At 41.4% G+C, this 26,904-nt stretch overlaps 1 protein-coding gene across 8 annotated transcripts in view; it reads left to right on the top strand.

Moving 5' to 3' along the window:
- The window catches only part of FOXP1 (forkhead box P1), a 564,989-nt gene that overhangs the window by 403,861 nt on the left and 134,224 nt on the right, over positions 1-26,904 (top strand). For 7 of the 8 annotated variants that reach the window (XM_033131911.1, XM_033131909.1, XM_033131910.1 and 4 more), the window contains one exon: positions 21,647-21,748. In XM_033131911.1, coding sequence (XP_032987802.1) covers positions 21,647-21,748 — 102 coding nt within the window. Of the gene's footprint in view, positions 1-4,127; positions 4,196-21,646; positions 21,749-26,904 lie in introns of those variants that run through there. The other variant, XM_033131912.1, reaches the window with a different exon arrangement.

Raw genomic sequence — 26,904 nt, 5'->3', positions numbered from 1 at the left:
GTCTGTATCTGGCTGTCTGGCGTGTTACCTGCTTCTCTGTTCTCGTTTACAAGGTATACCTATTGCTTCTAGCAGCCCAGCTTAGCCCTAAAATCATTTCATTGTTTTGTGGTATTTTTTCCTTTAGTTGTAAATGTTTAATTCTTACTTCCTGATTCGCAGTGTTTCCTCGACTATATATGAAATACTCCTATCTTCAGATCCTTTATATATATATACATATATATATATGTATATATATGTGTACGTATGTATATATATATATACATATATACATACAAATATGTGTGTGTGTGCGCACACCTGCGTACACGTACGTATCTCCACACGTGTTTAAGCCTACCCCTAACCTTTGTGGATTTCCTTTTGTTAATGATACCTTGTAGGTGCTGTGGCATTTTATCTTGGTCTTGCTGTAGTATATTTCCTGTCCAGCATTGGTAACATTTGTGCTTTGTTAAGAGAGGGCTCTGGGGAGCCATTGTCAAACCTCTGTATCCATCTCAATTCATTAAAATATCCAGGGAGAATGGACACTGTCATTGAGGAAGAGTGTCAGCCACTCTCCTGGTGCCTTAGCCCCTCTGGATGAGAAGCAGACCACAGTCCCACACAGGAACAAAGGAAAAGGGGCCTGAAAGAATGCACATTTGTCTGAAGCACCAACATGGGATGGTTGGGGCTCAACTTTAACTGCAATCAAGGAATGTACAAGGGTCAGGCATTCCACAAATGGAGGGGGGTCAGGCAGAAGAAGCAAAGGAATAAACAAGGAGACACAGGTTTCTCCTTTTAGGGGCTGGGAGTATTGTGGGAGCGAAAAATACTCAATTTAAAATTTAAATGAGTGCACTTTACTTGGAAATACCATACAGTCATAATCTGTTTGTAAGGTGACTGACATATAAAGTGGTTTTTTGTTTTAAGGTAAAAAAAAAAATGTATTCGGGGTAGAGTTTCGGGTGTAAATGTCAGGTGCAGCGCAACGTGTGCTCACTCCAAGGGGCAAGCAAATAACCTTGGCATTTAGGACACTGCCTTTGAGAACCTGAAATTGTATTTTGTTCTGTGCTTTTTTTTTTTTTCTTTTTAAAAGAGGACTACATTAAGGGGTCACCTATTAGCTGTGTTTTTGCTGTCATAAACTCAGCCCTTCTGTCTATTAAAATCAAACCACTGTGTAAACATCCCGTGCAGTTCTGGGTCTACAATAGCCACGGGGATCGGGTTTCACCTGCCTGCACATCTTCAAGCAATTAGAGCAATTAGCGTGAAGCCATTTCACATTCAGGATTCAAGGTCTATGGTGACATTCAAGTCCAGGAGAAGTCTGAAAGCGAGAGAGAGGAAGCAGCCTAGAGCGTGGCTACCATAGGTTCCACGGCCCTGAGCAGACAGTTTCTTTTAAAAATGGTAGCTCTTTAATGATATTATTATGAGGTTTTTAAATGACAGATCAGAAGTTCTTTATATAAAAAAAGCCCAACAGTCATTTAATTACCCTAATAAGGTCTTTATACATGGTGTATTTTTGAAGAAGACATGGCCACGAGGAAAGGGGTGTTGCTACTTCTTGCATCACAGTGGTGGTGACAACATTCTTTGTAGATGAAGAATATATATTTTATGATGTGTAAGGGAATTTGCATACCACTTTTACAAGGTAAAGCTCCGTTTGGAGGTAAACGTAACGATTATAGCAACATGGAATGTTTAGTTGACAGGTTTTTGGTGCATTACAATCATCTTTGTTTAGGGTTGGAGAAGAATAGTGGCCACTTTATAACACAGTGAATACAGTTTGAAGAGAAATAAACAGCTTTGGCACATCAGATATGCATAGGCATGACAGAAGATAACTTTTTAAAAACAGTCTTAAGCTCCAGGAGGTGTTCTGTTTTGTTTGTTTTTTACATTTGTAGCTAAGTTACCCAGGAATCTTAGTTGCATGAAGCAAAAACCAAACTGATTCCAGCTTTTAAAATTAGTTAATATGTTTTTAAACCCACATTTTGTTTTACTGTTAGCTTATTATACGGAAGGCGGAGAGGCGCTAATTTGTAGGGTGGACGGTGCTGCAGCAGCCCTGGCTCTGTGGTTCCAGGAGACTTTCACCGTCAGGAGTCACTGCCGCTGAATTATAATGTGGGACTCTGTTGCCCCTTAACCTGATGCTGCCTGCTCCCTTCTAGTGTTTGTTAACAAATAGTTCTAAGTAACAAAATGTTGGGAGAATGACCTTTTCATTATATACACTGACTTTAGTTACAATAAGAGGCTTATTTTTTAAAGAAACAGTTGTGGGCCTCCAAGAAAGTTCTTGCCCTAGTTGGCTTCAAAACAACTAGGTGTTGATAGGCTCTGTACTGTAGGACAGAATGCATCTATTTTTGTGACAGACGCTGGAGCATTTGTGTTCATTCGGTAACTAGCCATTTCAGGGAACTTGGCTGCTTAGAGCTCTCTGGCCCCATCTCCAACTACTTAGAGCTCTTCTGTTGAGAGACGGTTTTCCTCTCTGCCCACGTGCATGGCGCCTAGGCTCTGTGCCTTCTGAAACTGCATTGCAGGTGCCAGGGATGCTAATAAAATGCAGCATGCTGGACCCTGAGCAAGGTAAGGGTCTGCCTTTCCCCCTGCCCCTTGGAAATGGACTGCTGAGATATCATGCGCAGCGTTTGTAAGTGGACCAGCTAAGTTAGACAGGAAGATTTGAAGTGGGTACTCCACCCCTCTTACAAGTGCAGAGGCAGGCATGGAAGCGCGGTGAGGCTCAAAAGGGAGGTGAGGTGGTAAACCAGATCTTTCCCATTTTTTTTCTGCTGGCCCAGTCCTCTGTTTCTGTGATCTGCCTTTTGAACTGTTTTTGTGGCTGATCAGTTCCACCTAATATGTCTCTTGATTTCTGCTATTGTAATACTCAGGCGACATGCTGTTCTCTTCATTTTTATAAGCTTTAGATGCTTCTGCCTGTCATATTCTGGCGGTTTATTTGCAGCGTCTGGATTTGCTTTCAGACTTGAATGTCTATCAAGCTGCCGTTGCTTTGAATGTGAGATCAAAAGAAGATGAATTCCAGTAAAAAATTTCCTTCTATGAAGAAAAGATGGGGGCCTATGTAAACATCCCACTGACAGTTCCCAATGAGTTATTTTAGCCAAGTATTAGCACCTGGATGACAGACAGTCCAGTGTTGCCCGCGAAATAACACATCAGTCGCTTCCGTGGCCCAGGAACGTTGCCACAACAGCAGTAGTTTTCAGAAGGAATTTGTTCTCCCTCCTCTTCTCCCCCTCTTTCTATTTTTATTGAATATGGCTGTTCAATTCTTCATCCTATTTTTCAAGCTGACTTGCTGTGTTGTCAGCAGTTTACTTTTCTTTACAGTTTCTGTCAAGTTACTCAGGTGACAGAAGACAGGACTTTGATAATTAGTTTGGGGCCGGTTAAGGAGTGTTCAAGTAGGCAAGCGAGGCATCCAGATAAACAGGTTGTTTGGTTGATTGCAGAGAAGGAAAATGTAAAGGAAAAGCAGCAGAAGCAAGATCAAGGGCATATCCCTGGAATGCTGGACCATGTGTTCTTTACAGATACATGTGACAAAATCCTCTAAAGTCTGCAGAATCTGAATTTTTCTTTCTTCCTTTTTTTTGAAAGCATCCTGCCTATGTAAATGTCACCACAAAAATATCTCCAGAGCAGGTTCCCCACACCCTGTCGGTGTGTATTTGTCAGTGTGAATGAGCTGCTTGGCCGCGGCTTGGTCGAGCTGGGGCACCCTTGTGATGCTGTGTGCTGCTTGCAGACCTGGAGTGAGTTAGGTACGTGTAGCATTAATAGATTGCTTTAAGTGGCAAATGCAACTTTGAGAATTACCTACAAGCTCCAACCGATCGTTCAACTTTGAAAGTGAAGAATTGCTGGAGGAATTCTTGTGGTTTCTTTGTCATTTAGTGAGAGCCCATCCAGCTACTGTGGAGGCAGGCGTCCCTGAGGTTGCTGCAAAGGGCACTGTTCCAGTGTGTTCTCCTCCAGTGTGCTGCCGCTGCACAGCACTTCCTGTTTATTCAAACATCTTTTTTACCACTCGGCAACCCCCCCACTTCACAGAAACAGCCAGAACCCTTCTACAGCAAGAAGACGGAAATCCAGAGGCAGACAGTGCGCTCACTCCGTCAAACTCTTCATTTTCTCTGTAAGTGTCCAGAGGAAAAACAGGACCATTTTCGCTGGGTTCAACTTTTAAACTCGGGCTCCGCTCCTGCGCAGACATTCTCTGAAGGGCAGAATCAGATGACCCGGCTTGTTTACTGCTGCTTCTCCCCTCCCTCGTCTCTCCATCAAAGGCGGTTTTCTTTTTAGAGCTTTGAGAGGGCCGGTTCTTTCTAACTCCTTGTTAATTTGCTCTTGCTTTCAAGTGTGTGTTCGGATATTATCAGCCAAGTAAGCAGCCATGTGTCGTCCGGGGTAGTTTTATAGGCTTGCGTGTAGATGAAAACCTCTTTCTGCTTATTTCTGACACTGTTTTGTGTTGCCTTTTCCTTCCTGTTATTACAAATAATGCGAGTGCAAGGACAGTGCCTTTGTGAGTCTGCCTCTGCAGAACTGTCCCCTGATGTTTGCATCATGACACCACCGTCATCACTTGTGAATCGGTCTTGATGATATTTGTACCAATTTCATGCCAATAAAAGTCAGACTGCTGAGACAAGCACGCTCATTATCTCATTCCTATCACCATTGTTTAAACGGGGTGGGCTGCAAAAGAAAGAGAAAGCTTGCCCCACTTTCCCGGTGGCTGTTAACTTGGGTGTGGGAAGGCTTTTTCGGAATTCTCACTGTGGGTGATTGGGGTGGCAGGGGAAGCCCTGGGACCTGGGGGCTGCTTCGCTCTGTGGGAAGAGACACCGGATTGCTCTCTCAGTCCTTTCTGTTCAAATGCGCTTTTAAACACACGGCTTGACATTTTTAAAAAGAGTTCTACCTTTTCCTGTCTGTTATTGTTCCTCTTGCCTCCTTTCCCTCCCTTCACACCCATTCCCCCAACCCTGACCCTCAACTTCAGTATAAGTGGTGAACCAGGTGCTAATTTTTTTAAAACTGTATAGTGGCCCGGGAATAGACAGGAAGTGGGAAATTAGCTCTTTTGATCCTAAGGGAATTATTACTCTGAACTTTGTTAGTCCCCAGACTACATATCCTTAAATTTTAGTGTCTAAAACAGCATCTATTAGAAGAGAGAAAGAAATGTGCTCCGTACTTGTCCAAACCTCTAACAGAAGAAACGTTTAAATAAATAAAATAAATTAGTGTATGTGTGTATGAGTTGCTCTGCTGGCTTTTTTAATGTTCAGAAGTTGTTCTCCTTTGCAAGAAAAAAAAAATACGTTTGTGACTGCTGTCAGGACAATTTGTTTAACAGTAGGAGTAATGGCAGGGAAAACGGAAAGAGTGACTGGAGGTATTTACTCAGATGTTAGTGTAGGTGTGAGGGCCGCAGACTCGGTGTGGGAACAGCGGGCCGCTTTTCTGGGTATCTCAGTCTGTTTGATGACCATCAAATTTCCCAGCTCACTGGTTTTGTTTTTTCTGGATGGCATGTTTGATTATTTATCAGAAGGGGAAGGGAGTAGCTGAAGCAAATAAACATGTGACCAAGTCCTGTTTTGTTTTCCACTCAGAAAGCCATGTCCTTCAACACAGATACAGAGAATAATAAAGGCATTGTTTTATGATAAAAGGAAACTATATGTGCCATTTTTTTAAAAGGCAAGTGAGTTAACCCTTAAGACTCAGAAGGCTTTTTGCCTTCTGCAAATTTTCCAGGCTTTTTTACTGAGAATTCATCTATTGAGGTGTGTGGTTTTCTGATACAGGATTTCCCAGGATTAGCTGTGCAGTAGTTTGGCTTTTCTAGGTGCTTTACATAGTTACGCCTGCCTCAGTAGCTCTACTTTGTGTGTGTGTGTGTGTGTGTGTGTGTGTGTGCAATAAACAGGGATGCCATTGGACAAATCAGTAGCACCTCGTATAGTTTTGCTAAAGGCTTTATCCTGACTTTAGATCTAAACATGATCAGCTCAGTTAAAGGAAAATATAACAGAATTTTTTCTTTGTGTGCTCGACATAGTTTAGGAGCAGCCCACTTTTGCTCCTCACTTTAAAGGTGTCAGGCAGGTGCTACAATGCAGAGTCGACGAGTATGCCTAGGTCCCTCAAGAAAACCTTCTTGTTTTTGATATTATGTAATGTTTGTAATGACCTTCATGGTGGTTCTTATCTTGGATCAAGTTCTGTAGAGACCTAGGAAAGGGCTCACATTTACATTAAAAGTAGACTTTTTAAAAGCAAAAGAAAATGCCATTATTTTTGTTTTAATTCTCACGTGGGATTTGTATGACCGTGTGTAGATATTCTTCATACATGGGCACGCACTGACATATAGGCACACATGGGCACTTTTTTAAATAACTAGAGCGTGATTTTCTACAGGGTTTCCTCATTTATACACGTCCTGAAAAAATGATGGGCATGATCCTAGCACCGTGCCTGGCCCAGTTACATGGAGCCCTGGAAACCACAGTGAAAATCGGTTTTGTTGCCTATACTGTTTTGGAATGTGAACTGGAAATACGCACACACAGGGATCCCCCTTTCATTGACTATATAAGGGAACAATGCAGCAGACAGTCAGACACAGCTCAGCTTCCGCCAGTATCGCCCTGCACGTGTGTGACGGGGATGTGGCTTTTCCATGGAGAGGACGATGGAAGCACAGCCTTTCTATCTCCTCTGTTGTCATCTCAGGTGACTGTCCCAAAGGCAGCTTGTTTGGATCATCATGCTCTGTACTCACACAGAGCCCTTTGTCTGTGGAAATCCAAGTCCCTGACTGACGCTGACTTGTTAATACTCAGAACGTCCTTGGGATATAGGTAGGCTGCAGAGGTTGTCCCGCTTTGGAGGTGGGAAAATGTCCTGTTGTTAAAATAGTTTATAATTTCCGGGTGAGTGTACTTAATGGTCAGGCTGGACCTGGAAGGGGCTTCACCTAGATGCCATGAGAACTTCTTCCTGTGACATCTTCAGCCCCGACCACAGGCAGTCTCGTGAGAAAAGGTTTTACCGCGAAGAGACTGGACTGGAAAATGTAGCTAGTGCGTGGTCTGGATGGTGGTAGGAGGGGGAGCCAGAGAGGAGGAACCATGCTTAATTTTAATCTCTTCAGAGTCAAAATTAGGAATTTCTTTTTTATAAAGATAGAGCATGGCCTGAAAAGTTTGATTTTTGTTTTGTTTCACTTTAACTCAGTATGATGTTGGCAATTTAACTTCCACAAAAATCAAGTTAGTTTATTCTTTGCAAAGAAACAGACACTTGGTATTGACTGCAGTGTAAGTCAGAAGTTGTTCTGTAGTTGCATGATTTGGGGTCAGAAGAACTGAACCACTCTGTAACCCTAGATGTGACTGTGTGATCCTTCAGTTCCGGCTGGTCACGGGCCTTTTTCCAGCAGTTCCGAAGCACAGTGTAAAAATCAGTGACGTGCCATTTGCAGTTTTAAGTCTTGTTCAAGGCTTTTCCAGAAGTAGCAGTGTAGTATTTAGATTGTTTGGCTCCCAATACTGTTTGTTTGTTGGAACTTGGATATAGAAATTAAATCGGAAAAAAAATCTCTATTCAGCATATGGTTTTAATTTTAAAAAGTAATTTTCGAAAAAACCATAAATAATGTGATTCCAGTTTTGCTTAAAACAATTACTTTTATTAAGCATACCCCCAAATGTTGACAATGTGTCATATGTAGGTAATGATATTACATTTCATTTTTCATTTTCCTAATACATTTATTCATTTTCTTCCATCCTGAGCTTATTACTTTCATAATCAGTGATCATTTATAAAGCACTTTTTAAAATCATTTAAGAAGCCTTATTGGATGTCAGACCCTAGTCTGTGCACTTTACAAGTATTAATTATGATGTAGGAACTTTTCTTTCCTCACATTCTTGCAGATGAAGAAACCGAGGAGCTGAGAGGTTACGTAACTTGTCCAAGGTCACAGAGCTAGCACGTGTTAGAGCTGGGGTTTATATCCAGACAGAATGACTGGTGGCCGCTTCACCTCCATGTATGCTGCCTCTGTACAAATATGTTAATGTTGTTTAAAAGCAAACTTCTCTGTCTTCGGAATTGCTGTGATTCTCACAAGGTCAGTAATTCCCCCAAATTTCCAAAGAATCTTATTTCTTCATGGCTGGAGACTCAACTTCCACCTTATGCTAAAGTGTGGTTATTGGAAGTTCCAAAGATCATTGTCACTCTATGAACACAACTCCGTGAACACAACTGTCTGTCTGATGAACAGTTTTGTTTTTAGTCCCCTTCTAAGAAAATGTTTCTAATTCCTTGGCCAGAGCAATTGAATCTGGTTTTCTTTTGCAATATTCTATATCTGAGATATAGATAGAGATAGATAGCTATTTATATTTATATCTTTATATTTATATTTAGGATAAAAATCTTCAAAAAGTTCACTACAAAGTTACCTTTGCTTGTGACTTGGATTACCTAAATATATTCTTCTAAAGGTTTCTAAATTTCTCTTCTAAGGTCTGTCATGTCAAGCAAGTGGTTCTAGTTTCATGTGAATGGAAGAGTTACAAATCCATGGATTTGGGGATTAGTGGCTGTTTTCGGCTGTTTCGTTCCTGAAGTACAAGCGAAGGGATTGTAAACCTGACTGTGTGACCTTTGTTTTATTATGTCAACTTTCTGTTTCCATGTAGTAACTTAGAATCAAGGCAGATGTGCAGGTGGCGTTCGGGGAATGTTAGCTGGCCTTCGCTTCTTCACCAGCAACATTGTCAGGGTGGGCACCTCCCCCAGCTAACTGTTTGGCCTGGACGCAGCTGTTTAGCTGTATTGTCCTAAGATCTAGGCAGGGCCTTGGTGAAGGCTTGGCGAGGGTCCCGAAGAGCCGTATTTGCCCAAGTGCCTTTGCGGGGGGAGAGCCAGCAGGTGAGTCACATACACCCACTGGTCCTCAGTTTGCTTTTTGTACCATAAATGTTATCTGCCTTTGATTCATTTGTATTCAACAGAAGATGCTGTGATTTGTCTCATTGTCTCTATAAAGATGCTACTAATGGTTTGAGATCATTGGGAAATCTTTGCTTCCCACGAAATACATTTCCTGAAGAATGGAGCAAATGTATTGCCGTGATCATTTCATTTAATAGGTAGTTATCATGACCAGGTACTATGCTAAAGATTCTCCATGTATATCACACTCGATCCTTATTATTTAATATCTCTGATACTATGTTTCCGTACCTATTAACTGAGTATAGGAATACCTCAAAGAATTGTGAAAATTAAGTGAAGTAACGTGTAGACACCCTTTCGTCTATACCCTTTAGTATTGCCTGGCAATAAGCACTCTAAAAAATTGCGACTTGTATTAGTATCTTCCCCATCCCCAGTGACCAGGGACCAGAACAGTTTGAAGAATACAGTTGTTTGGAAATGCAAACCAAAATCACCATGAGATATCACCTCACCTGTGATATCTGTTAGAATGGCTGTTATCAAAAAACAAGGGTTAGTAAGTGTTGAGGAAGATGTGGAGAAAAAGGAACCATCATACAGTGTTGGTGGTAATGTAAACTGGTGCAGCTACTATGGAAAACAATATGAATTACCATATGATCCAGCAATTCCACTTTTGAAAATATATCCGAAGGAAATTCAGTCACTATTCCAGAAAGATATATGTACCCCCATGTTCACTGTAGCATTATTTATAATAGCCAAGATGTGGAAGCAACCTAAGTGGTCATATATAGACAGATGGATAAAGAAGATGTGAGATACATATATATATATATATATATATATATATATATATATATATATATATATATCTCCACAGTGGGATATTATTTAGCCATAAAAAAGAATGAAATCCTGCCATTTGCGACAACATAGATGGACCTTGAGGGCATTATGTTACGTGAAATAAGTCAGACAGAATAAGACAGCTACTGTATGGTCTCACTTATATGTTGAATCTAAAATAATTAAACTCATAGAAACAGAGTAGAATGGTGGTTGCCAGAGGTGAAGGAATGGGAGAAATGGGTGAAGGTGGACAAAGGCTGCAATCTGCCAGTAGCAAGGTACGTTCTAGGGATCTCACGCACAGCATGGTGACTAAAGTTAGTAACACTGTATCTTATATTTGAAAGTTGCTGAGCGAGTAGATCCTTAAGGTTTTCCTCATCCTAAGGAAAAAAAATATAGCTATATGAGATGGATGTTAACTAAACTTATTGTGGTGATCATATGTATGCATGTGTGTATATGTCAGGGGTGCCAAAAAAAATGTACACAAGTGGACACGTCTGTCCATGTTGCTCAGGTAGTTCACCGTAATCAGAAGTGTCTGGACACTGATGGGAACCACTTTGAGCACCTCTTGTAATTGCAGAAGTCAAACACGACTTGTATTCATATTTTAGTACCAGTATATGTTGAGTATTACAATTAATACAGTTTTCCTTTCTTAAAATGTATGTACGTATTTCGGCACCCTCTGTATACACACACACACACACACACACACACACACACACACACACATAAAATCATGTTGTACACCTAAAAGTATTACAATGTTTTATGTTAATTATATCTCAGTATGACAGGGGGGCATTCACAGAAAAAAAAATTTAAGTGAATATTTAACATCCTCCACACTGACAAAGAGCTTGCAGTTGTAGCATAGTGAGAATCTACGATAGGTGTTAAGAAAATAGGGGCCAGGAATCCTGCTGGACCTGAAAGCCATGCAAGTGGGTGCAGAGGAACAGATCTATCTTAAATGAAGGCAGAGCACACACAGCAGTCTAGGTGCATGAGCTGTGGCTGAACTTCGGTTAAATTGTGAGAAGAAATCTGTGCTCTCTTAACTCAGCCTCTCTGTTGTTTGATTCATGAAAAGCTCCTTTTGCAAAATCCCAACCTTGGCTCAGGTGAACTCAGGAACAGAGGACTTTCCCTATGGAGGCTTGAAGAAGGGGAGAGAATCCAAGGATGACAGTGACAGCATCAGTATCCCAAGAGAAGGTAGATAAACTTGAATGGGTACCGAGCTGAAGTTCAGTGTGAGCGAAAGCAGAGGCAGCTGGCTGGCTCATCCCTTCCTGTGTACGTGCCTGGGACTTGTCATCACAGCAGGGGAACCGAGAGTGCTACAGGGATTCAGAAGCAGCACTGGCCCCTTGCGTCTGGGGACATGAGAGAAGACTGTTTCTTGAAAGAACTGGATCGTGAACAGAGTTTTTAGGGAAAGGTAGAATTTATTTTTGTTAATTACAAATGTATTTTGGGGCGGCCGGTTGTCACAGTTGGTAAGAGCACAGTGCTGATAACACCAGCATCGCCGGTTCGATTCCCACATGGGCCAGTGAGCTGCGCCCTCCACAACTAGAGTGAAAACAGTGACTTGACTTGGAGCTGATGGGTCCTGGAAAAACACACTGTTCCCCAACATTCCCCAATAAATTTATTTTTAATTTATTTTTATCTTTTAACAACTTTATTGAGGTATCTTTGACATATAAAAACAGTTTAAGGTGTACAACTTGATGTTTTTATATATGTATACATTGTGAAAGATCACCACAACCAAGCTAAAAACGTATCCATCCATGAAGTCTATCCTTTTGAGCGTATCGAGAAGATTTAATTTAAGATGCATCTTCTTAGGAAGTTTCAAGGATGCAATACAGTGTTATTAAGTATAGTCCCCAGTGGTACATTCGATCTCCAGAACGTACTCATTTCGCACAACTGAACCTTTGTGCCCTTTGCCTCTCTCCCCACATCCCCTCCCCCTACTCCCCGCAGCCCCTGGCGACCGCCAGTCTACTCTTGGCTCCTATAAGCTCAACTTTTTTAGAGTCCTGGTATATGAGTGAGACCATGCAGTATTTGTCCACAAAACACAGAATTTAAAGGGAGAAGATATTTGGATGCCTTGTAAATGTGGATAGAGAACACCCAGAGCGGAATTGCAAATGTGGCCATGTCTCCAAACGTCTTGGGAATGAGAGGGTCTGTTTGAACAAAGTCGTGTGTGTGTGTGTGTGTGTGTGTGTGTGTGTGTGTGTGTGTGTGTGTGTGGCAGAGGCAGATAAAGTAGGTGTGATACCGTGAAAAGGCATTTCCCTTCATCCTGGAGGCAAAGGGACCCACATTCATTCACGCATTTTTGGCTCAGTAGGGCCGCATATCCATTTGTCAGGATAACCCATGGCCGTTTTTGGTCTAATCAGTGACCTTTGCAGAATGTGAATATCAAGTTCTCAGGAGACAATGTTTGTTTTTGTTTTTCCATTCTAACTGCTCTCTAGACTTGTAACCTTGGGCAAGTCGTAGAACCTCACAATCTTCCAGTGTTTCCACTTTAAGTCGGCATCATAAACCCTTCCCCTGCTTCCCTTGGACATGTTGGGAACAAGAAATAAAGCAACAAGTGTAGAACAACTACCTGGCTTAGTGCTTGGCAGATAGTAAACAATTCAGTGCATTGTTTTTATTTTAGTATCTTAAATACAGGGGATTTTTACCTTACACTTGTCCCTATGTTTCTAGATGTTCCTTGTTTCTCAAATTGTTAAACAGATGTAATTAGTGCTATTTGCAATTACTGCTGTGAGAGTATGAACTACTGGAGCACATCAGGCTTTTTCCTCTGTCCAGGCTAACTTCGGCCACGAGCGATTTAGGCCCACCTTTTAGATCATCAGTCTTGTTTGGATCTTTACCCTCTTCCCGTTTCTCTTTCTTCCTTTTGTCCTTTATTTCCACTGGAATGTTGCCTCTGAACTGGTTTTCTCTCTTGCTTCTTTGCTCAAAATTTGGGGAAGGGAAGGAAGGTGTTTCGTGAAGCAAAGCATTCATAGGTGTTTGTTGCCCCGTAGAGCGTTCCGAGTGTATGTGGTTATATCTCAAGAAGAAAAGGAATACAGCATCATAGTGGAGTAGAAACTAGATTCATGTTACTAATAAAATGATAGATAACTCTCCATTGTTTTGAACAGGATTCTAGCTAGGTTTTTCTGCAGGCTTCAGAATTAGCAAGTCTCACTCTAAGGTACAAAAAGATACGAATCTGGATTATACATAACGAGAGTTGCTGGGCTGTCACCTCATAAAAGGGAATTGCAGAAAACAGTGGGTTACTACAGTGAGTTAATAGATCCCTTTTATGGATTTATCCTTGCATTTGATCCCATATTTTCTACTTTAGAAACTTGGAGAAGGACTGGGCCTATTTGTTTATTTTTGGACACAATCTGGACCTTCCTTAACAAGGGCAAATGAGTTTGATGCGGCATCCAACTTGACATTTCTGCCATGTTCTAATAATCTTGACTTCTGTTGTATTAGGTTGGTGCAAAAGTAATCGGGGTATTTGCAATTATTTTTAACCTTTTAAACCGCAGTTATTTTTGCACCAACCTAATACTTCACTGCAATCAATGCCCATGTTACTTATGGTCGTAGCACGCCAGGCTCAGGCGCAGTGGAACGGAATACCCCCAAAGACGGCGTAGGTGGCGGCAACGTGGTGGTGGTGATGCAGCCTCGGGCGCTGGCTCGGTAGGGAACAAACAGCCAGTGCTCGGCAAGGTGCTTCAAGGGCCCACGAGAACAGGTGTGTCACAGTGTGATGGTGGGGGCCCCTCTTGTGAGAGACTTCAAACCACTTCCTGACTGTAGCCATTAAACTTATTTCAGCTGATTTTGCAAAAGAATCATAGATGTCCTTTTTCTTTTTGTCTTATGAAAATTCCTAATGTTTACCTTATTTAGCAGGAATTATTCTCTGTGTGGATACTTTAATTAAAAAGGTTATTCATAATTGCAAGTGAATATAGGGTTTGCTGGTCCCCTTTGGCTTCCTAGGTTTGCTGTAGGGGCAGGACTTGTAGCAGAATGCCACCTTCCATGTAGAGCCTCTCACTTCTGTGTTTGCGGCTCCTGCAGTCAGCAAATGGGATGGGGTTTGGACCCCACAGCACTAATGCTGGCTGGTTGTGGCATGGCATAAGAACACAGCTGCACACTTCTGTTCTCTTTCATCCCAGTTCTTCGTACAAAAAAAGAAAGAAAAAAATCCTTTGTCATCTTTTCTCCTAATAAAACACACTCTAGTCAATTACCAACATTAAAACACACGCACACACACACACAACTCCCAACCTCTCTGTCCTCATGTCTTTGCATTATTTGTCAAATTTTAAAGTAGAACAAAAGTGAAGACTATAACTATTAAGTGTCATAACAGTTTAAGTGTTGTAACAGTGATAACCACTCCATGTTTATCTGAATGGACATAACATCATGTTAGGAAGAATTTGGGCATCCTGACATTGGAACTAGATCTAGAAGGTGGAGGTTCAGGCTGGTGTGGGATGATAAGGAATTTGCAGTCGTCCAGGCGGTAGAGGGGTGTTGTGTCATGACCTCATCTCCGCACCCCTGCACCTGGGCGAACGCTGCCCATGGCCCTACCTCCCTCTGCAGTGAGGACAGTGAGAGCTCTGACACCTCCATTTCCTCTTCCTTTTGATTTTAACTCGCACACATCATCTTGGAGTGCTGTAGGAGTGGGATTGTCTCTGCTCTACTTTGTCACCATGTCTGTCTAGATGCTGTCTCATAAACTCGTTTTCAAAGACTGTGGACCATTTTGAGGAGCCCTGCCCTCTGTGAATATCAGCCATTATGGCATGCCTTCAAAGCACAGGCTGCTTCTCCAGCTGCTGGAACTCTCGGGATGGATGATGCCTAGTGGAGCCTTTACCTTCTAGGTCACTGACTCAAACCCAGTTGCCCAGTTGATCTAGGCCTTGCTGTCTGCCTGTCCTTGGGGGTGGAGCCAAGTGAATTGAGCACCAATGAGCGCTCAGATCTCTGCCCTCATTTGCAGCATCGCAGAGTAGACCAAGCAGTGACTTAAAGGCCCCCATGATTTTTTCATGGTTGTTACTTCCTGCATATTAAAATTTTAATAGGGGAAGTTTTGTTTTTGTCTTGTTTTTTTAACTTATGACACTAGTAATGTGACCTGATATTCTGCTCCAGTACTTTCTTTGTGTAGGTAACATTTATTTACACAATCACTAGAATCGGAATCTTTCCTTGAGCATCTAACATTTTCACAATCACTGGAATCCCTCTATGAAATTAGCTCAATTCCTTTTTCCCGTGTTAACCAAATGCTCCATTTGTAAATATCATATACATATGATAGTCGTATAAATATGTATTTGCATTCTTGTTGGAGAACTCGCTGCCTTGGAATGTTGTTGATTCTGAACGAATAGTCCTATCAGCAACTATAATGTCTTTCTTTTAAGTGACCCCACAAACCTTTTCATCCTGTGCTGGAGTGATTTCTTTGTCCAAAGCAAGGAGGTGACGGAGTTTCCCGACATACTTGGTCCGGGTCCCACTACGGAGTGGTTGTTCTGTTGTGTTAAGTAATGAGGACTCATGTTACGGTGGTTGTTAGTTGCCGGTATTGTACCAAGATAGACGATTAGCTCAGGGGGAAAGGCTCTCCATAGGGACTTAAGGTGTATGCAGAGGTTGAGAAGTAAAAGAGAGAACATGACTCCTTTCCTACTGAGTTTCTCATGCTGCCTTTTATTGCTAGCTTTTCCTCCCACCCCCATATGCACAGTGACTGTTGATTAGCCTGTGAAATTATCTGAGAAACAGGTTTGATCTTGAGGGGTGGAGAGAGTCTAGGAAAAGAAATTACAGGAAGGGTGGCTGACTCAGCTGCCTTTGAAGCTGGAAGTGGGACAGCTTCTCAGGCAGACAGGAAATAGCCGACTCTTCCCAACCGGCCAATAGCACACACTGTCTTCATTCTTAGGGTGTTTGGGACCTCACACTCAAACGAGGAGATTCACTCTGAACTGCTGTAAATTCTCTGTGGGAAGAAACACGTGTTCGAAGTTTGCAGCTAGTTTTAGCTTCAGATAGAAGAACGCATGGATGTATTTTGTTTTCATGTCCCACTTCCTTTTCAGAAAATCAAAATGAGATTGATCTTTAAGAACAGCTAATTAGTCATGTCCTTGCATCTAAGCTAAATTCTAAAATTGTTTTGGGCAACTGATTGTCAGCGTTGTTTATATAAAATTCTGTCCAGTGGCATCTTTGGGGAACCTCAGAATACAAGTAAGAGTCTAAGATGGGTTGGCAGCCTTCTCCTGTAAAGGGTCAGATAGGAAATACTTTATATTCTGTGGGCCATACAGTCTCTGTCGCAAGTACTTAACTCTGCTTTGTGGCACGAAAGCAGCCATAGACGGTATGTAAGCAAATGAACTTGACTGTGTTCAAATAAAACTTTATTTGTGGACACTGAAATTTGAATTCCATATAATTTTCACATGTCACAAAATATTCTTCTTCCTGTTAATTATCTTCCCAACTTTTAAATAAGTAAAATCCATTCTTATCTCATGAGCTTAACAAAAACAGGTGATGGTTTGGATTTGGGCCACGGGCTCTATAGTTTGCTGACCGTGACCTAAAAGTGCTGCCAGTCAGAGTTTTGGAAGCCCACGGCGTGTCGGTGTCATCTCAGACCTCTTCACAAAGTATGTTGTATAAAAAGTTATGTGAAGGTTTTCTCCTTCTACTGGCTTGCTTTATGTATGTGTGCATGTTTACGCAAACCGTATTTTATGTAAACTTGTTAATGTTTCTTAAAACATGGTAAACATGTTTTTGAACATCAGCTACCTTGAAAAACATGCTAAATATAGGGATTCCTAGCCCCTAAAATATAAACACCTGCTATGATCTTGAGATATAAATAGCTCAAAAGTTGTAAACATGCTTATGTAAAACATAGTTTGTAAATAACAGATGGTATTTATTTACTAAGAATATAAAGGCACTGATGAGAATAAAGTAATCTTGAACCAATAGAATGGACCAAAGATGTCCAGGTCTCCAGTTAGCATAAAAGCCTGGCCTGCCAAATAGCAACCAAGCACCAGGCTCTTGGACTCCCTGAGTGCTGCATACTGAGTACTGCGCTGGCTATGGCTCATGGTGTGGTGACCATAAGGCGACTCCGACCCCTTGTGTAGATAGGGGCCAAGATGACAGCCCCGGCAGACAGGGAGACTAGACAGTTCACAGATGAAGGCAGTGTGTGTCTTCCACCCCTTCCTCTGTTAGCTCACAGAGCCTTTCATTTTAGCTTATTGAAGGAAAATAAATGTGAGTGTGTGCAACTGGGCTCTAAGTGCCTGGTTTTATCAGTCACCTCCACTCTGTGACATCCTTGAACTGTGCCTTTGCTGTAACCCGAGCCGTGCACTCACATACAGCACCACGTTATGCAGTGCCAGGCAATTGTCACATCTCTTATAAAGGAGGTGTTGGCTCAACTCAGCCCAGGACTGCCACCAAGAGTTAAGAGATCGCCAGAGACGGGATGGGACCTTTTAAGGTATTTACATTAGCAGTTGGTCTGGAACTTGAGTCAGAGTTGGTTTTGCTTCCTAAAAGCAAAACGTTGTCATTTATTGATATCCTTTCTCTCTATGTGGATCTCTGCTTCTGTCTCTCCCTTCCCTTCTCTCATAAACACACAAACACATGTCCGCATACCTTGTTGGTCTCAACCCAAATGGTCTAGTTTTCTCTCCAAGCAGGATGCCTTTTTTACATATGCATAAATTTCAGGTGTGCAGCAGTATAATTCGACACCTGTGTACACTTCTAAGTGGTCACCCCCAAAAGTCTGGTTACCATCCATCACCATACAACTGGCCCTCTTCACACCAAACAGGATATCTTGAAGGACCTTTCTCCAGTTGTGATGGAGATAATGTTACGAAAATAAGAAAAGCCCATTCTTACTTCTTAGTTGTATTGGAACAGATCTCCGATGGTCAGTGGGTCTGAGATGAAAGACATTCATCCGGTTTGGATGAACATAACAGGTGAAAACGGCTATCAGGTACACATGTAAGGAAAACGCAGTGGACGTGCTCCGTGGACAGGTCTTCTGTGCAGTTCCCAACGGGGGCCCATCAATCGTTCCAAACTTTCCACTGACCAACAATGAACATGATAATAAGCATTGTTTGACTTTCTACAAATGATAGATACCAGAGATTTGTATTATAATGTTTGAACCCATAGTCTTGCACACTAGGGATTTCTCTTCTTTTTTTGTGTGACAATTCAAAACCTAGATTACAGTGACTTACTTATATATCGTGGAAATCAGAAAAGCAACACCCTTTAGTGGTTGATTTCATAGCGTTTATAAGTTCTAATAAAATGTTTTAAAACTCTAGCCGAGACCTAAGTAGGTTGGGTGGGGGGAGGGGCAGTATGTCGCTCTGACTTTGCTCCCACATTCATGATAAGGCTGGGGAATTATTGTGGAATAATTCATAATCGTTCATATCAAGCTGAATAATTCTTTGCCCTAGTATTGTTTCTCCATCACAAATATTTGAAGTTATTTTACCTGTTTGCATTCATTTTGAGGAGATATTTGGAAACCAGTTTGTACATCTTCATCTTGTCTTCTCTCTTCACTAGTTTGCCTAAAGTTCCCCTTGTGTTTCCATCAGCTTCTCCACCTCTTCTGCCCTATGCTTCCATCTCTGATCACCTTCGTTAGTAAGGCTCAGTCTGAAGTGCTCTGAGGTCCTGGGGTTCATCGTGTGACTGTGGAAGTCCACGGACTCCGTGCTGGGTCTGAAAAGTCTGTTATGCACATAAATGACATGTTTTTCTTCAAATCAGCAAAATAATTTCTTCAAACCAGCAAGGATTCCAGTAGGTAATTTGAAATGTATAATCCTTATATAGAGCCAGCTCAGTAAACATTTGTTGCAAACTTGTTTAGTCCTACACTTTATTTTGCTTAAGTACGTTTATGAGAACAGCTCATATAAGAATAGTTCTTTTTCTCTGTGTGTACTTTTTTTTATAAAGACACTAGCATCCCTTTTACTGATATGAGGAGTTAATTGTATAGATTCTTTGAGACTAGGTTATTTACATTTTGAGTACCTGTTCTCCAAATATTTGGTAAAACGTGGTAAGTTATTTTAACAAAGATTTGTGACTGTGGAGTTGTTGTTACTTTGTTTTTCTTCACTTGCTCTATTTTAACATTAAATGCCTGTAACCTTTCTCCTCTTCTCCACCCCACGGTGTCTTTCTTGGTACCATCTTTTCACTGCCATCTACACTCCCTCCATCAGCCTTTCCAGGTAGCAGATCTTTGTAGATCCGTCTGTTACTCTGGGAACTCTGACAGTCGCACTTAAAATATGTAGCAGTTCTCTCTTCTACATGAAAAAGCCGCAAAACCTCATGTGAAATAGTTAAGGGCACATATATAGTAGGAGAGGAGAGGCTTTGGCTCCTGCAGGCACTTGCAGAGGGGACTATTTTTCTTATATGATATAAATGAAATCTTCACTCTGCCCACTTTTACACCTACGCATGTACTGAGCGTCTCCAAGGAGACAAGGAAACCCTGAGTCCAGTGATGGTACATCCTCCTGTGAGATAGCAGGCTGGAGCCTCAGGCAACTCTCCCAGGCGACCTGGCTTCCAGATGCCCCTCTCAGACAGCCTCTCTTCTCGAGGCTCTCCTCGAACATGTCTCTCCCTTCCCAGATGAAATAGCCTGTGTGTTGCGTCAGAAGGGCTGGTGTGGTGAGTTTAGTCGGCAGAAGGCCTCCCTGCAACAAGAGGGGTGGGTGCAGTAGGGCGTGGGGTAGGAGAGTTCCATCTTGCCCAAGGCCTTTTCTTTGTTACCCATTTATTTATCTGTCCTTCTGTTTCATTGCCTCCCTTTGTGCCACTTAGATACAAAAGCACCACTCCACTCAGCCTTACAAAGTGTCTTAAAAATATTCTTTGTTACAGGAGTGTAGTTATGAGCTTAATTTAGTGAGATTGTCCTTTTAGGAGAAGTACTACTCTTGCTGATCCAGCAATTTGTGTGTCCACTTATGGACCACAATCCTCTGAGCACTCTGTTTTCCCCTCTCCTGAGCTCAGTGCACAGGAACCGCGTGCCATGTTACCTTTCCCCCACTCCACGGTGTCACTAAGTTTCCGTGAACTGATACACAGTATTTTTTTATATAAATGAAGTCTCTGCTCCACTGTGAGCGTATGTTACCACTGTATGTCCATCACGCACATTGTCTAAAACTGTAGTGCCAGGTCCTTTTGGTAACGTTGGCCACACCTATGTGTGCATCTTTTTCGAGGCCCAAATAATTAATTACCATATAGAAATCCTTATTGGTGTAATCACCAAGAAATCTCATTTCTCTCTAAACTCTAGGCACGTTATTTAATGAGCATTCTTGGGGTTTCTTCCATGTGTGCATTCGTGGTTATCAGCTGTATTGACTCAAATAACCTAACTTCTTCTGTGATTTTCTAGCACAAGTGTGCAAACTTCAGGTTTCTGCTACTGACCCTGTGCTCCCTGTGGAAAGGCGTGGCTAGCTGTTATTCCTATTCAGTGCTTTGACAGTGAATGTCCCCGTGAGGGTTTATTGATGGCATGTTTCTTTTCTATTTTATTTGAACTCTTCAAAAAGATTGGTCTTAATGTACAGCACAGGGAATATAGTCAATAATATTGTAATAACCTCGTATGGTGACAGATGGTGACTAGACACAGTGTGATCACATCGTAAGGTACATAAATGTAGCATCACTATGTTGTACACCTGAAATTAACGTAATACTGTGTGTCAACTATACTTTATTTGAAACGAAAAAGATTGGTCAGTCATACCTCTGGCACTTCGGAGGACTCTCCTGTTTTCCTTTTGCTTTATCTCCAATTCATGTCACTTCTCCAATTACTGCCTTTAAATAAAGCCGTCTATGACGTAAGCTTGAAAGATGCATTTGTAGTAGGCAGAACCAGTGCTGTCCATAGGTACCCAAAGTACTTGTAGAGGTCCAGTTCGCACAGTTTTCTCATACATAGCCCACTGAGGTTATCCTCGGTACAGCTCGTCTGTTTGGGTCTTCCTTCCCAAATAACTACATCCATAGTTTGGTGCGTCACTTAACTCTTCCTCTTTATTTGGACTTAGATGAGGTAAAAGCGTTACTTTCAACATGTGTTCCCAAGTTCCCCCAAGAAGAATTGGAGGAGGGTGATGGAGCCTCTGAGAAGAGCCCTTTATTGTCTTCTATGTCTCTGTGTTTGCCCAGATCCTTCCTGGCTTCTCGCTGCCATCCTTCCTCAAAGTCCTAATCATTCATGCTCCAAGTTTTATGTCAGACTTTTTGTAGGAATAAAATGTCTGCTTAGATGGGTTGCTATGCCGAAAGAACCCGCTAAATCTAAGAAAATGTAAACAAATTCTGGAAAGTTTTCCAACTTAGACTGGCGGAAAGTTTGGTTTGCTGTTTCATTTGCCTGGAAATGGGAAAGTCAGGATCCCGTTCTAAAGTGCACTTTTTCGAGTCCTTTTGTGAAAGAGGCCCCCGAACCTGTGTAGTCACAGAAATGTTTTTCTTCCATTTTTCCTTGCAGGCACTTCAAGTGGCGAGACAGCTTCTCCTTCAGCAGCAACAACAGCAGCAAGTTAGCGGATTAAAATCTCCCAAGAGGAATGACAAACAACCAGCCCTTCAGGTAAAAGTTCTTTTTAAAAAATGACATTGTACACTTTGGGATAGCTGATAAGCAATTCAGAAGTGGATTGTATTGAGAATTGAAAATCATGTAATAAAATCTTCTGCAAAAGGTACATTTTGAGTTTACCGGCAGAGTATGACATTTTAGGGAAAATGGCTATTCAACCAAAAGTTTTGTTGTTGGAAGTGACTAATTAGACCATATAATAGGAAGCTGAGTAGTTGCACGTGTGGGTTGCGTCGTAGTGCGTATTATCTAACCACTGAGAAAAGGTTTATAGTACTCTGAATATTACCTCATTCTCTATTGATGGCTCTAGAAATTCTGTCATGATGGGATACACACATGCGTTACTTCAATGCAGTGGTTCCCAGCTAGGGGAGCGTTTGCTCCTCCCCTCCCCCGGGGACAAGGGGCAATGTCTGGAGACATTTGTTGTATGTTACGACTTGGGGGATCACGGGTGCTACTGACAGTCTGGTAGGTAGAGGCAAGGGATGCGGCTAAACATCCTACGTCACATGGGAAGGTCCCCCAGACAGAATTATTCAGCCCCAAAAGCCAGTAGTATCAAGAACTGCTATTGGGACTGAAGAGGACATGGTGTTTTTTCATATACCCAGTCGTGAGTGTAATACACACTCTGCTCTTCAGGGGATGCTTTCGGTATACTTCTGAATCACTGATAAAAAATGACGAGTAATTTTTATATAAAGATACTAAGAAAGATTGTTTTAGTGACTTCTCATTGTAGGCACATGAGGACAGGGGTTAACAGAATAGGAGGAGGAGTGAGGTCATAAAAATCTCATTTAGATTATCTGTTGGACTAGAAAATTGTGATAGAAACTTCAGAGAAACTTGACTCAGGGTATTCACACTGACATCCAAGACAGGGCACTTGCAGGTAGGTACTGGGTGGCTCAGCTGCTTTCCTCGCCAAGGGTGGGCAACCCAAAGTGGGAGGCTAAGATGAGTTTCTCACACTGGACATTTGGGGACAGAATCTAGAAACAGTTGCTGATGGGCATAACTTGGTGCTAGTTCATTTGATCCCAGATTCTCGATTGTGTTGACCTCTCTCTGATCAGAGTGAACCAATACCCGTTCCCACCTTATCCGGCAAAGATCAAATTGACCGTGGGCAATACATTTCTCGTTTTTCTATGTCTACGTGGGAAACCATCAGTGTTGAGGCAGAGTTCAGTGCTGTAGCAACTCTTTATGGGCACAGTTGAGTGACGCACACTGTTTACTAACACTTCCAAAAGCACGTGCTCGGTAAACCGTCGCCAATCCATATGCGTTTCACTGTGTGTGGATGCTGGGCACATTTTTAATGAGGTGCAGTGCCAGTGAGGTCCCATGTCAGGTGCTGTAAGAAGTGCTTTGTTGTGCAGATGTCTTAAGAACAGCTCTGGAGGATGAAATATGACTGTGTTGACCTTTCAGCTGTGAGCTTATTTGTCAGGATTCAAATAAGTTGAAAGGATCAAACTGAACAGTTTCCGCAGTCAGACTGGGAATTGTGTTTCAGAGGTCAGCAGTGGAGGCCACATTGCAGATTCCAGAACATAGCCAATTGTTGGTACATATTAAAGTGCTGGGGCATCTCCTGCAGACAGAGACACAATTAAAATTCTAATTTATTAATGTATACAGGGAGCGAGCCTAGCCTGTCACTCAGTGATTCAAATGACTGTCCGTTCTTTTTGCCTCCCTCCTGGAGCTCTCACAGTCTTAAAAATACTGAGTCCTCTTGAATTCATCAGGCCTCAAGTGCATTGGAAAAATGACAATATATTATTGGAGGCTGGAAATCTTACACATAGTAGAGCTTTGGCTAGAGATAAAGAAACAGTACACACATACACAATCTGTCTGATACACTGCTCTTCAGTATCGAATATCATTTGTTATTTTTTTTTATACTAGGCTTATTTCCCCTCATACTTGTTTTTTTTTAAAACATATGGCATTTTTAGGTAACTTCTTTTATAAGGTGAACGAAGTTCCTTTAGGGCTAAATATATGAAGTAAAGTTTCAGGGGATTTCCTTCTAAGGGCTCTTTATCTTCTTGCCCGTTGTAAGGTTTTTAGCCACCAGAAGAGTATAATACAGAGAGCTTCATTTTTCTTGGCAAGGACAGTGTCAAAACCAATCTAACACATTCTGCTGAGCACTTCAGTCTGTATAAAAAGTGTGGGATGAGGGGGCCATCTTGAATGCTGGTTTCACTAAAGAAGATGTTTTGAGTCCCTTCCTACCTTCCTCAGTGGGAGAGTTGACAAGCAGAGAATTTCGACCAGCTATAAGAATTGATTGGGATGAAAAAGAAGAGTTGGCAGACTGTGTGTGTGTGCGTGTGTGAGTGTGCGTGTGTGAGTGCATACGCACAAACATGCATTATAGACCACGTCTCCTCAGCTGCCTGGTAGGGTCGTGCAAATTCACTAACTTTTATTATGTTGGCTGGCCTTCCCTAAACAGAGAAGAGAAATTACTAACCTAGGTCACATGGTATATTACCTCATTATAAAAATACGTGTATAGTCTCGGTGATTCATGGAAGGTATAACCTTCACATTTAAATATGTCTTGCCATACCGTGTCTTCACTGGGGCATCTCGGCTAGAATGGCTTTAAAATGAAAGGGAAATCCTATAGTAAATCTGAAGTGTTCTTTTCTGATCTTCTTACCCTTCATAAGTATACTGAGAGACCTATTTTAGCAAATTTCAGATCCTGTGCATAGAGGAAGGCTTGACAGGGAAGAAGGATTTCATTTGCCGATAGCTTGAGGAAAAAAATGAATCCCAAATCTCCACATACACTGTGACTCATATTTTAAGCATATCTCACACTTCCCTGCTTTATGTTTGGCAGTGCTCTTCAGTTTCACAGGCTGATGATACAAACAAAAGAAAATGGAAAGTTAGAGGAGGTTATAAATGGTTACTCAATAGAGATCACAAAATGTAGTCAAACATCACCAATTTGAACTGATTTCACGGAGAGTAAAGAAGAGAGAAATAACGTACTTTGCAGATACATGTATTAAACTAAATCTGAACTGGCCAGATTCTTGGGTGGTGATGTGGTTTATATAAAGGTTTAACTGGGTATAGCTATCGCTTCTGAAGTTCTTGAAAAATATTCTACTTAGTAACCTAAATATCCCCTTATTTAGTCTATTAATTTGCTTGGCCAATTTTTCATGAATGATATACAAATGAAAATTGGCCTCATGTACATTCAGGATCAGAATGATCTGAACTAATGAGATGCGACTGAAACATTTCTGGCGACGCCACTGCGTGCTGGGCCAGGAGACGCAAAACTGGAGGACACAACCTGCCTTCAGAGTGCTTAGAGTTGTAAAGAATTAACAGGGTTTGCTGCGAAAAGAAAATTATATTTTAGTAAAAATAGTAGGCTTACTTTTATAAATATTTATATATTTCTGAAGATTGCTTAAACAAGTGAAATAAATGCTTAACAGTGCAGGTGCGCTCATAACCTCAAAAATGTGTAACTTTACTGGCTGAGGATTAATTTGTGAGTAGATGAGCAATTTTATTGATCGAATTTTGGAACTTTGACCACCGTTTCTGGGTAGTAATTCATTTTGGTTCTTTAAGCATTTTAGTTGTTGGCATGAGTACATAAACTGGAAGGAAATCAAATGACACATTTTCTCCTAAGAAAGTAAAAGTACATGTGTATTCTGGCAGCATTAAAGTTGGGAAAGAAAGTAAACCCTATGTGTTGCTTACAGTGGAAAGCTGACCACAAGTTCAGGCCATCTATAAAGAATTTGAACTTGAAACCAATCTCCTGATAGTTTTCTCTTCTGCCTATCTATCCCCTTCTTTCCAAGGTGATATCATGTGCAAGCCCCTCACACAGGAAGCCATTTCACTGGAAGGGAGGGTATTGAAATCCACTGGAAGGTCAGCCTTTTAGTCCTGCTTTAAGTGGAGGAGGTTCAAATACAATATCCAGCAGGTGTTTTTAGCATTTTTATTTGCAGTTATATAAAACATGCTTTAGGCAGCATTTTTGCTTTGCATTAATGCCGCATAGAATCTTAGTACCTTGTATCATTTGCACGTTATTCACTAAGGAATAAATTGGTAAGAGGAAACCTTTAAAGGAAACTACAATTTTATGTTGTAGGTAGTGAAATGGAAAGGTTTTGAAATAGTGACCCTTAAAAAATACCCCTATGCAATAAATTAGTAAAGTGGGTAATTCGGGAGAAGGAGGCAAATAATTTTTTTAAAATTTCTATAGAGTTAACATTGTCTAGAAATGGCATCCCTGTCATTAAACTGATACGAAATGTTGAAATTTCAGTACCTTTTAAGATTTCATTGTGATCATCTGACTTTGGAGAATCCCCAAACCCTAAAAAATAAGTCTTGATAAGAGACAATAAAATAGAAATGATGCTTTAGAAATGGTTAGTTAAGTCTTGCAGATTACACACACCGTTAAAAATATGATAGAAACAGTGACCCCCTCCTTCCGAGAAGCACTCACACACAGAATTTTGCATCTAGGCATAAGAGCTTCATGAAGCTCCACAAGTCTGTTTGTTGCCCTGGCTAAATGCTCTCACATTAAGAATTGCTTTTCTGTAAAATAATGTGTTTTGTCCTTGCCTCCCTAAAAATTCTGAGGTGCGTTTTAATATAATGAGTTAGCTCATTTTTCTATTTTCAACTTCAGCTGTATACACGGTGACCCTCTGTCCCCGTCTGCCCCGGACAGCCCCAGTCTGTTTGTGTGGCTGGGTGTATTTACTAATAATTCTCACTCTCCAGAGTATCCCATTTTGGACATCTAATTATACAGTCAATAAATGTATTGAAGCGTTAAAATGCACGTGTGAGGCTAATATTTTATATGTAAGCATGTTATTTGTCACGATGTGCATAGATAACTAATGGTTAGTAGGTGCTTCATATGGACCAACCCCATGGCTACTCTGTGGTGTAGGAACTATTATTAAATCAGCCTATGGAGGAGGAAAGTGAAACTTGGAGAGGTTAAGTGACTTGCTTCAGAGCATACAGACTGGCAGCCCCGGGTGGGAAACCAGATTGGTTAGGACCACAGAGGACTTGTATGGCATGGGCAAGTGAGT

The sequence above is a fragment of the Rhinolophus ferrumequinum genome, chromosome 17, assembly GCF_004115265.2.
Source record: "Rhinolophus ferrumequinum isolate MPI-CBG mRhiFer1 chromosome 17, mRhiFer1_v1.p, whole genome shotgun sequence".
In the NCBI taxonomy this organism is placed as follows: Eukaryota; Metazoa; Chordata; class Mammalia; order Chiroptera; family Rhinolophidae; genus Rhinolophus; species Rhinolophus ferrumequinum.
Note: the sequence above shows the minus strand (reverse complement) of the source record. Positions and strands in the feature narration are given on the sequence as shown.